At 49.9% G+C, this 11,811-nt stretch overlaps 2 protein-coding genes across 7 annotated transcripts in view; both read left to right on the forward strand.

The window, feature by feature from the left end:
• Positions 1-4,821, forward strand: part of Phf12 (PHD finger protein 12) — a 48,533-nt gene extending 43,712 nt beyond the window's left edge. For 3 of the 5 annotated variants that reach the window (XM_039085997.2, XM_039085995.2, XM_039085996.2), the window contains 5 exons: positions 208-351; positions 1,619-1,717; positions 2,593-2,675; positions 3,123-3,261; positions 3,595-4,821. In XM_039085997.2, the coding sequence (XP_038941925.1) occupies positions 208-351; positions 1,619-1,717; positions 2,593-2,675; positions 3,123-3,261; positions 3,595-3,929 (800 nt within the window). In that variant the 3' untranslated portion in view covers positions 3,930-4,821. Of the gene's footprint in view, positions 1-23; positions 83-207; positions 352-1,618; positions 1,718-2,592; positions 2,676-3,122; positions 3,262-3,594 lie in introns of those variants that run through there. The other 2 variants (NM_001013117.2, XM_063269041.1) reach the window with 2 other exon arrangements.
• Positions 4,822-6,531: 1,710 nt separating this feature from the next.
• Positions 6,532-11,747, forward strand: Dhrs13 (dehydrogenase/reductase 13). Of its 2 annotated transcripts, NM_001398768.1 has the most exons (5): positions 6,586-6,771; positions 6,858-6,976; positions 8,230-8,353; positions 8,493-8,804; positions 10,769-11,747. In NM_001398768.1, the coding sequence occupies exons 1-5, from the start codon at positions 6,645-6,647 to the stop codon at positions 11,212-11,214; spliced, it is 1,128 nt and encodes a 375-aa protein (NP_001385697.1). In that variant the 5' UTR covers positions 6,586-6,644; the 3' UTR covers positions 11,215-11,747. The 2 variants fall into 2 exon arrangements, with proteins under 2 accessions (XP_063125113.1, NP_001385697.1); XM_063269043.1 differs by lacking the exon at positions 8,493-8,804 and having other exon boundaries at positions 6,532-6,771.
• Positions 11,748-11,811: the final 64 nt, after the last annotated feature.

The following is an 11,811-nucleotide window of genomic DNA, read 5'->3' on the forward strand; positions in this document are numbered from 1 at the left end:
TGTCTTTCTTTACTTAATATTAGCCTACCTTACTACAAGAAGCCACTGCTCTGGGCCCTTGTCACTGCAGAGGGCACGTGAGGTACCCATTTTCAAATCTTTGTTCCATTGTCTGAACATTGTCACTTGCTGGATTGGCCCTGTCACCCTTATCTGCTTCCACATTCCATTTCTCTCAGCTTTTTGATCTTTTTCTTTGGTTGATAGAAATCGAGATAAATATGTTGGACGAGAAGCTGATCAAGTTTCTGGCCTTGCAGAGAATACATCAGCTTTTCCCTTCCCGGGGTCAAGCTTCACCGGGCAGTGTTGGGACACATCCGCTGTCTTCTGGAGGGCACCACACAGAAGGTGCGCGTGCACATACCTGCCACCACACCATCAGCTCTCCTGTCTGATGTGTGTGAATGACCACCTTGCTCCACGGAGACTCTCTGCTTTCAGTAGCTCACACTCTTTGTACCTCTGGGTTTAATAAAGCATGGTGATTTCTTTTTTTTTCCTCAGCACAAACAAGATAAACAATTTTTGGTCAGACTTGGGGAGTTTGCCATAACTTTTTTTCACAGAAGTCCACTTTGATTCATAACAAAACAGCTACCAATACTTTGGGGTATATGTTGTATTCTTTCTGTTCAATTACTCCGTAATATTTGAACTAGGTTTTCCCAAGGTTTAAAGTGAGAAATAGAAAAATAGTAGGAAATTCTTCTCCAGGGTTAACTCTGTTACCTCTAAGCTCAGCTCAGCCCTTCAGAACCTTGTGCTTCAGAAACTTAAAGTACCATGCCAGCAACATCGGAGCTCAAGCCTTCACTAGAAACAGATTCTAGACTGCTCTGTCACCAAAGAGGCCTGAGTTCTATCCCTAGAGCCCACATAGCAAAAGCTAGGTATGGTGATGCTTGCTTACAATCCCTGAGGTGAGCGAGTAGAGGTAGACAGACTGGCCCCTTGGACTCACAGGCTGCCCAGCCTAAACCTCTTCTTGAATTCTAGGCCAGTGAGAGACCTTATCTCCCCCCAAAAATAGAATATGAGGAACAACACCAGAAGTTGTTTGTATATATGTGAACACAAATGTGTGTGAACTCTCACAAGTGTGTGTGAACTAGCATACAGGAAATTAAAATTCACAAATAGCCAACTAAATCTAGGTCAGGTTTCTGGTGGGAGTGGTGGTAGTTCTAGGAATCAAACCCATTGACTTAGTGAACAGGTACTGTAGAACTAAATTATAATTATGGACTCCATAGGCAGTGACGTGCTCATTAAAGCCTGAGAAACAGAGCTGTACCTTATGTTTTCCATGTTCTCTTTATTACCAGTTGGAATGTCCTTGTTAAGCTCACCAGGTACCCAGGAACTTAAAAGTACTCATGTCCTCATTCTGTAACCATCTTCAATGAAGATCCTTCCTAACCCGTATTGAAAATGCTATGGTTGTGGGAAAGCATTTCCCTGAAGCAGCTCTGGGGCAGGCATGAGTTTTGAGCATGAGCCACCCAGTAGGAGTTTTTTTTCAAGGCCACCAACCATAGATTCAGGATTTGTTGGTTTGTGTTTGGGTCACAGGTTCTGGGTTCTGAATGATCCTATCCCTGTGTTTGTCTTATAGTGCAAAGGAAGGAGGTACAAGCCCGAGCTGTGTTCTACCCCCTCTTAGGGTTGGGAGGAGCTGTGAACATGTGCTATCGAACCCTCTACATCGGGACAGGTGAGCCAGCCAGGAGTCTGGGAGGGGCACTGGATCTTCAGCCTAAAGATGGACACTTAAAGAAACCCTTTCAGAGGTTGATGGGTCTAACTAGTGAGTGTCTAGGCAAGGAGACTAAAAATCCAGACAATCCAATGGGGTACTTCCTTGGCTCAGGCCTTTTGCTTTAACTGCCTCTAGGCAGAGTCTGGAACACTATAAGGAGAAACTTGAAAAGAGGACACTTCCTTATTCTCAGGGTGTAATAGACTCACACATAACCCTCCTTTGTTAGTTTATTTTGGTCATCACGATGATTTAGGATAGGATCTCTGTAGTCCAGAGTGGTCTTGAACTCATGTCTGTCCTCTTGCCTCAGCCTCTCTAGTACTACAACTACTGGTATTGCCCACCACACCCCCAATCACCCCTTATCCTAGAAATTGCCCTTTTTTTTTTTTTTTTTTTCCGGAGCTGGGGACCGAACCCAGGGCTTGCGCTTCCTAGGCAAGCGCTCTGCCACTGAGCCAAATCCCCAACCCTAGAAATTGCCCTTTAAAGTGCCCTGGATTTACCATCCTTTTCAGTAACTTACTGCTCTGTCTGGGTAGCTGCCATGTATTCAATGCAAATTAAGTTTTAGAACAACAAAGGGAATTGATGAACTCAACAACATATATCTGTAATCCCAGTACTTCTGGAATGGATGCAGGGAGATCAAGAGTTCAAAGCTGCCCATTATTATAAAGGAAAGGAAAAAGAAAAGAGGTTCTGAGCTACCTTGAAGTTTCTACTAGCAACCACCCAGAAACTAACTCCCCTCTCTTTTACCTTCCCAACACATATACCTCACAAGTCTGTTCTCTCCCTTTCCCTTGACTCCTGCCACCTTGCAGGAGCTGACATGGATGTGTGCCTTACAAACTATGGTCACTGTAACTACGTGTCCGGGAAACATGCCTGCATATTCTACGATGAGGTGAGAGGCAGAGATGGGTGGGAGGGAGCTTTCCTAGCCTGAGGTCTTTCCCCAGCACTGGGTTCTGGCCACGGGCAGAGGCAGGTGTGAAAGGCTTGGCATTCCACCATGGCAGCCTGCTTTGGTGCAGGAGCAAGCTGTTGTTACAGCCGATGTTGCTCACAGAAACATTTGAGGGAGGCCACCTCAAAACAGGGAAGGGACCAGAGTAGAAGGAAGCCAAGCTCTGTATGTCCCTGCGTTTCATCATAATTGTGTGCCAGTGACTATCAGATCAATAGGAGCCAGTTCTGAGGAGCAGAGAGAGGGAATATGGAGTCACTAGGCTTTCAGAGGTGAGGTTTTGGTGGATTCTGAAAGAGGCGGGCTGTAACCAAGGAAGAGCATGACCTTGCTAGGCTCCCCAGGCTTCACACAGCAACTACACATCCTTATCTCCCTCCTCAGAATACCAAACATTATGAGCTGTTAAACTACAGTGAGCACGGGACAACGGTGGACAATGTGCTGTATTCATGTGACTTCTCTGAGAAGACCCCGCCAACCCCCCCAAGCAGTATTGTTGCCAAAGTACAGAGTGTCATCAGTAAGTTGGAGCAGAGGCCTGTGGCCACACAGCTAAGGCCCCAGTCACCTTGATTCTACCATGCTGTCAGTGACCTACAGTTCCTTCCTTCCCAGCCCCATTGGCCAAGCTCACTGTTGGTGGGCCTGGGAAAGCCACCAAGAATCAAGTGCTGAACACCCACATATGTGTCAGACCCTTCTGGGGACTTGAGACTCCAGCCCCATCTGAGCATCCCTCAGCCCTGATCATGTAGCATAGAATGGGGAGATGCAGGGGGCCAGTACTGCCAGTCATCCCAGACAGGTCAGCCGTTCACTGTTCCCCTCCTATGATCATGCCCCTTTTTCCCAGGGCGCCGCCGACACCAGAAACAGGATGAAGAGCCAAGTGAGGAGGCAGCCATGATGAGTTCCCAGGCCCAGGGGCCACAGCGGAGACCTTGCAATTGCAAAGCCAGCAGCTCAAGCTTGATCGGGGGCAGTGGGGCCGGCTGGGAGGGCACAGCCTTACTACACCATGGCAGCTACATCAAGCTGGGCTGCCTGCAGTTTGTCTTCAGCATCACTGAGTTTGCGACCAAACAGCCCAAAGGCGATGCCAACCTGCTGCAGGATGGGGTCTTGGCTGAGAAGCTCTCTCTCAAGCCCCATCAGGGCCCTGTGCTGCGCTCCAACTCCGTTCCCTAGGCCATTGGCCTGGACACCCATCCAAGACTCCTGCAATGCAAAAATGTATACGAACCAAGCCCGGGTGTTTTCTATACCAGAAACCCTTCAACTACAATCTTTGCATGAAATGAAGAAAACCTTTTGACTGTTTTTTAAGACTTTTTTTCTTTTCTCAAGTTCTAGGGGGCATTTGCACATATATTTGTACTCAACATTTCATGGGAAAGCGGCAGATCGAGCTGAGGACCAGCATGGGCAGGGAGGGGAGAGCCTGGTCTGGACACTTCTTCCAGCACAATCCCTTCCCCCGCCTCCTGCTCCTTCCCCTCGGCCGCCTGCCCGCTGTTGTAAAATAATCAGAAACTTGTTCTATTTTGTGGCAGTGACAATAGTTTTATATTAAAAGAAAAAAATACAGTTTTCATACAGCAAAATCTATACAATATCATTGTTTTATTTAATATAAAGATCGCTACCCACTCCTCTCCGTGGTTCCCACCCTACAAGGATCCCCTTTCTGCAGCGGTTGCACTACTGGTAGCTACTGTGTATACGGACAAATGAGAAATGAATTCTTTTTCTGGCTGTTCATCTATTTTATTTCAAATAAGGAAAAGTGTATTTGGATTTTGTGTAAATACATCTAGTGATGGCATTTTTTCAATGTTTTTAAGAACTGTGTACAGTACATGTGGTAGAGTGTTTTTCTCAAATTGTCTATTGTAGCGAAGGCGTTTTTGTCGTAAACCTGTTATGTGTCCTTTTTTTTGTTCTCTGACCACTTCTCTTCCTCACCCAGATACTTCCTCTTCCCCACAACTAGTACCAATGTACATAGTAATGTAATGTTTTAGACTTTACAGAAACTTTCCTGTATTCTGTATATAAAAACCAAAAATACTTCAAATTATGTTTTCTGCCTGTCTGTCCTACCTGTCATCACACTTAGAGGGGGAAGTGCCCTGGGACCCCACTTTTGCACTCTTTAAACAAGTGTCAATCTCAAGTAGTCTCCAAGGGAAGCTTGGCGGAGAAGGCAGATGTTAGTCAGGTGAGCCTGAGCTCGGTGAGAAGTGGAGGAGTGCTTGCCTTTTGAGGGCTGCGATTCTCTAGAGAGCCCTAATACAGTAAAATCTACTGGTGGTTCTCAACAGTCTTAATGCTGTGGCCCTTTTATACAGTTTGTCGTGTTGTGACTGCCTACCATTAAAGTAGTTCATTGCTACTTCATAACTTTAATTTTGCTGCCAGAAATTGTAAGTATCTGACATGCAGAGATACAACTCCTGTGAAGGGCTCATTTGACTCATGGTAAGGAAGTGGCCTACAGGTTAAGTACTGCTGCTCTAGCCTGTGCTGCTCTTAGTCTAACTTGAATTAACTTCTGCTGTTTTTATCAGGAAAGACACTGTTGGGTTACCCTAATTGTAATTTTCTGGGCATCCTCAAAGCCAAACTCCCTGCTTTCTTCCTAGAGATGGTTTCTTCAGGAAGTTCTTCCTGAGAACGGTCCCTTAGAAAACACCTGTGTTCTGGCACTGTTCTAACTGGTACCCATTCATATATCCAAGTCTGTTGATAGTGTTAGAAGATGAGGTTTACAGCCACAGCTTCTATAATTGAGCTCCAAGAACACAAGTGCAGTATTAAATGGGGAGATCTGACCCTGGCTCCCAAATACATCTGTATTCTTGTGCCTGCCATTCTGCTTCTAGTGCAGGAAGGACTTCTTAAACCTCTAAAGGCAGAATTAAGCTCAATGCTACCTGTTTACCCACGCTGCTGGGCATGTCATAATTGTCAATCATCAGGTGTTATGTCACTGTCCTAGGCAAGGTCCTGCCAGGAATGCCTGCACCCACAAATCCCTAGCTTTCCCTGCCGTTCCAGAAATACATTACCTCCTGACCTTTTACTACTTCCTTTTCAAAGGCAGGGAAGATGGAGTAGCAACCATGTAATATCCACTGTTTTGGAGGTTGAAGCAGGTGGATCTCAAGTTTAAGGCCAACATGGGCTGCCCAGGGAAACTACCTCAAAAATCGACAAAGAAAGGGGTGGGGTCAGAGATTTAGGAAATGACATAGTTTAATCCTGACCACCCTGTGAGTGCCATCATGAGAAGCCTCATATCTCTGGCCTGTAAAGGTCCTAGAAGCAGAGGGCTGGATAATCAAAGAACGAGAAATTAAAGAATCGCTTCATTGAGGAAAAAGCATCCAGGACCCGACTCCAAACACATGTACCCATTCATGTACACAGAACTCCAGACTGAGAGACTGCTACATAGTCACACCTAGAGTAAACAGAGATGTTCATTCAGTCACACGCGTTGGTGGAGACTACAGATGCATGCTCAGCCTGGAGGGACTCCGGCAATGGGCACAGACACCTACGCAGTGCTCTCACGCCGGCTCCCGCCCAGAATCCAGAAGCACACCCAAACCCTGAACGGAGATCTCAGGGCCCTGGGCATGCACACACCCACCCGTCCACGCAGATATTTCCGGTACATACCCTAGCACGCGTTCCCGGGAGTTCACAAGACTAGAGGGCGCTCCCACGACTCCAAGGTGTTTCGCCTAGGCAGACCGCCAGGGCACGCAGGCGCACGCCTAGGGGGCGCTCGCAGAGGCCACGCGTGCGCGCACACCCCTGTCCAGCCTGCCGCCGCCCTCGCGAGGCCGAGGCGGGAGCGACGAGGCCCGGGCGGAAGCCGGGAGCACTGCCGGCATGGAGACGCTGCTGCTGGGCGCCGGGCTGCTGCTGGGCGCCTACGTGCTTGTCTACTACAACCTGGTGAAGGCCCCACCATGCGGCGGCATCGGCAGCCTGCGGGGCCGCACGGCCGTGGTCACTGGTGAGTGCGCGCGGGCGGGCGGCGGGGAGGCCGGGCGGGTGGCCGCGGCCCGACCGGCTGAGCTGGCTCCCGCCCGCCGCCCGCAGGCGCCAATAGCGGCATCGGGAAGATGACAGCGCTGGAGCTGGCGCGCCGGGGAGCGCGCGTGGTGCTGGCCTGCCGCAGCCGGGAGCGCGGGGAAGCGGCCGCCTTCGACCTCCGCCAGGTGAGACCATAGGGGAACGCGGGACACGGGTGAACCCAGGGCGCGGAAGGCGGAGCAGAGCGACGGGAGGAATCAAGATCTAAGAGGAGAGAGCTTCAACCGCCCCTTAAACACGAAAGAAGATGCAGGGACTGCTGTGTTCTCTAGTCTTGAGAGGTTTAAGAATCTGAAAGAGTTAATGAAGCCAGGTGTGGTCCCAGCACAGGGCTGGGAGCCCAAGGCCATCCTTGGCAAAGGCGAGACAAAGAAGGAAGGGTTAGGCTAATGAAGAGACACAGAAAGAACAGCAGGTGCGAATGCCCTGAGACAAGAGTCTAACTGGAGAGACGGGGCGGGGGTTGAAGCAAGGAATAAGAGGGATGTGCTGAAGGGGTTCTGAACCACAGCCAGCTTCTGGAGGCCCTTTCAAATACCATCGAGTTGAAGAGAGCTGAGCAGAGAAGACACTTCAGTAGGCTCTGGACCGTCCCGATGGCTTTTTCAAATGAATTACTTAGAGCTGTGCGGTGCCTATACTGCGGAGGACAGGAGTAAGAGAGGGTCACATACCTTTAATTCTAGCACTTGAGAGGCAGAGACAGGTAAATTTCTGTGCGTTTAAGATCAACTTGGGCTACATCTTAAGACCGACCCTGTCTGGGGGCGGTGGAGAGCTGGGGGCGACTACTTAAGAGAAGACCACAGTCTCTTAGGAAAAGTTTGTTAGAGCTGTACATGGTGGTGCACACCTGTAATTCCAAGCCCTGAAGAGGCAAGGCAGTCTGGGCTACATAGCAAAATGCTGTCTACAGCAGGCGCAAGGCTGTAATGGGTTTCAAAGTAAAGATAATGAAGATGAGGAATGACAATAGCAACTAGCACAGTGCTGACTGAGTATATACTAACTCTGCTCTGGCAGGCCTCGAACTGGTGATCCCTTTGTCTCAGACTCCTGAGAGGCTAGGATAACCAATGTGTGACACCACACCAGACATACATATATTTTATCTGATTTATTCCTTCCAGCTCCCCCCCCCCCCCGGTGGAGAGTTAGAATTATTGTTATTATCTTATTTTCCAGTCAGAGAACAGAGGCCCAAAAGATACTCATTATCTTCTAGTTAGAGGCAAAGTCAAGATTTGAATCCACACACCCATCACACGGTGATGCTTAAAGGCAGGTTTTAGTCATAGTGGGTAGGCTCTCAGAAGCCTGGGAAGAGGGAGGAGAAGGGAGATACCCAGTAACAATCTTAGCCCTTGCTGCTCCACAGGAGAGTGGAAACAATGAGGTCATCTTCATGGCCTTGGACTTGGCCAGTCTGACCTCCGTGCAGGCCTTTGCCACAGCCTTCCTGAGCTCTGAGCCAAGGCTGGACATCCTCATCCACAATGCAGGTGAGGAGTAGCAGGCCCTGTGGGAGGGTGGCTGGTAGCCCGGAGAGGTAGACCCTCCAGAAGACACATCTCACGAGTGAGGATTCTAAGACCCATGGGGTGCCTAGAACAGCAACTCAACGTCTAGCTTCTGCCCTAGGGATCAGTTCCTGTGGCCGGACTCGGGAAACCTTTAACCTGCTGTTGCGAGTGAACCACGTTGGCCCTTTTCTGCTGACACACTTGTTGCTACCCCGCCTGAGGTCGTGTGCCCCCAGCCGTGTGGTAATAGTGTCATCGGCTGCCCACCGACGCGGTCGCCTGGACTTCACGCGTCTGGACTGCCCAGTGGTGGGCTGGCAGCAGGAGCTTCGGGCATATGCCGACAGCAAACTAGCCAACGTGCTGTTTGCCCGGGAGCTTGCCACTCAGCTTGAGGGCACTGGTGTCACCTGCTATGCGGCCCACCCAGGTGAGGCCTGGCTCTGAACACTCTTCATTGCTTCTCTAGCATCTTTGTGCCTCACTGTGCCCCCCAGGCTCCTGTTGAGACACAGGATGGAAACGTGGTCAAGGAGAAACCTGTTCCTTGCTGATCTTGGGGACCTTCTCTCATCTGTTTTCTTCCTTTCTTACCTGTGCACTTGGATGCTGACCACTGGCTGGAGGATGAAGCAAGACCCTGATGATAATATAGAGGGGCTGATGCTGCAGTTGAGCGGTAGAACACATGTCTTAGTATAGGCAAAACCCTGAGCCTCTGCTGCTTGCCACCTTCCTTGGGTTCAGGATGTTTGTTTGCTTTGGTTTTGAGACAAGATCTTACTGTGTAGACTAGGTTGACCTGGGGCTTGCTTTGTAGACAAGGCTGGCCTCAAACACTCAAAGACCTGCCTGCTTCTGCCTCCAGAGCGCTGGGATCCAAGGTGTGGCACACCATTCCTGGCTTAGTGTAGATGGGTGTGAGTGTCCCTGTGGGTGCTAAGCACCAACCTGGGTCCTCGACAAGAGCAGCAGGGGCCCATAACCACTGAGCCATCGAGTGGTTAGGCCCTGGTTTGTTGGTTTTTATTTTGTTCTGTTGTGTTTGTTTGTTTTTTGAGAAACAGTTTTCTGGAGCCCAGGTTGATCTGGAATTGTAAGTAGTTCAGTCAAGCCTCAAATTCACCCCAGTCTTCTTGCCTCATACTTAGATTTCCAGTATAAGCCACCATGCCAAGCTGAGATTGGGTTTGATTCCCCAACACCACTGGGGGGAAAAAAGTTAGGATGGTGATGAGGATAGGTGATACATCATCCAGTCAAGGAGCCTTTCTCTGTGGTACCCACTATGCAGTAGGCATGATTCATGTGCTAGGACATTGAGGCCACCTCGGTCTGTAAGACCCCATCTCCCTGAAAGAAGACAAAACGAAAACCAAAAACACCTTGCCCTCGGATCCCACAACAAGTGGCGATACAGTCAGGAAAGTGACACTTAGGAAAGATGAACAGGAGGAGGGGGACCTAGAGTTGTCAGACAGACGTTTTGTTTTGTCAGTGGCTGTCAAGGCAGACACTTGAAAGGTAACAGTTGAACACAGATCTGAAAGAGATAAAGGGTTCTTTGAAGCTCAGAAATTGAATAACAGGCACAGAGGCGGATGCTCCTGGTGTGCCATGGGAGGGCTGGTGCGCCCAGCATGGCGGGAGCTGGAGAGATGGGCTGAGCTGGTGAATCATCTTTGTCCTTAGACAGTAGGTTACAATAGGCAAGCCCTGCCCAGATCATCTTAGAAAGCCATTGCTCAGGGCTTCTCTGTAATCACAGTGACAATCATGCTACTAACCTTCATTAGGCTCTTGTTACAATTACAGATCCCTAGTGTTAACGGTGTGGCTGGAATACTATAGGTTCTTAAAAAAAAACGATGGCTGAACAAAGGAATGGGCTGGGCTCAAGATAGATGAAAAGCTGGTGTGAATCAGGCACCGTGGCTTACACTGGTAACCCCAATGGGAAGCTGAGGCAGGAGTACGGCTGTGAGTTCGAGGTCAGACTGGACTTATAGAGGAGGAGTGAGACTCTTTCTCAAAGAGAAAGGAAAGGACCAGGGATGTAGCTCAGTTGATGGAGTGCCTGCAGCATGTATACAGCCCTGGGTTCAAATCACCAGCACCAGAAAAGGGAGGCGAGGGTGATGGAGAATGAACAGCAAAGAACAGAGAACACACATAACCACAGCCTGGGAGATGGGACTGCACAGACCACCAGGCTGATAGGAAGACTTTCTGGAGGATTAAATCACCTTGTGGGGTCCCTGAATGCCTGGTAGATACTAATGTGCTTTCCCTGGAAGCAGATTCTAGGGTCTGCTCCTAGCTTGGTTTTTTTCCCTGCCTGGTGCCTGAGCCCCCACTGTCTTCCTCCACAAATCCTCTTCTTCCTGCCCACAGGGCCTGTGAACTCGGAGCTCTTCCTGCGTCACCTTCCTGGATGGTTGCGTCCTATTTTGCGCCCACTGGCTTGGTTGGTGCTCCGGGCACCACAAGGGGGTGCCCAGACACCCCTGTACTGCGCTCTGCAGGAGGGCATTGAGCCCCTCAGCGGGAGATATTTTGCCAACTGCCACGTGGAGGAGGTCTCTGCAGCTGCTAGAGATGACCAGGCTGCTCATAGGCTATGGAAAGTTACAAAGAAGCTGGCAGGGCTTGGGCCTGAAGACGATCCTGATACCGACGACGAGCAGGAACCGCGGGATCCCAGAGCCCCATCTTCTCTGAGTGCCCCCAGCCCTGAGAAAACCACAATTTCTGGACCTTCTCGTAGCTATCAGGGCTCACAAGACTTATCCAAAGTGACACAGAGAAGAATTCATGTGAAGGATGAACCTACACCCTAACTTTACCAACCCCCTGGATAGAATGCTTTTGTAGCACGGTGGGATCCCTCAACATCTCAGCCTGGGCACTGAGGGATTGCCACATTTACCTCGGAACCTCTTGTCATGTCCTCAACAGCCCTTTTCCTTGAGAAAGGAAGTGAATACTACTTCCTAAGGCAGACTGTAACCCCAGATTCAGGGATGATATGTCAGGCACTGTTGCTCTGGAATTTGATTTTCAGATTTCTGGGCCCTTCCCTAAGTAGTGATCTGCCCCGGGGAAGGGCCGGGGACTTTGTGGTTGATGCACTGCAGATGTTAAACATTACTGAATCCAGCCCTTCGCAACTTTCCAGCTAGGTAGTTAGTTTACTCCCACTTTTTAAAGAGGCGGAATTAGGAAAGGACTCAGGGGAGAGACTGGGGTTTTGAGCCCTGGGGTCTGCTGTAGGGCGGGTGCCTGAGGTGACGCAGTGCAAGGTGATACTACTGAGGTGCCCCAAAGGTGCTATGGGGCCAAGCCCCCTGGAATAAAGCGAGCTGATTGCGGATGCGCTGGCTCCCGCCTCTTTCAACATGCCGGCCCCGCCCTCCGCTGCTACACTTCCGGCGGGG

The sequence above is a fragment of the Rattus norvegicus genome, chromosome 10 (assembly GCF_036323735.1).
Source record: "Rattus norvegicus strain BN/NHsdMcwi chromosome 10, GRCr8, whole genome shotgun sequence".
Classification (NCBI taxonomy): domain Eukaryota; kingdom Metazoa; phylum Chordata; class Mammalia; order Rodentia; family Muridae; genus Rattus; species Rattus norvegicus.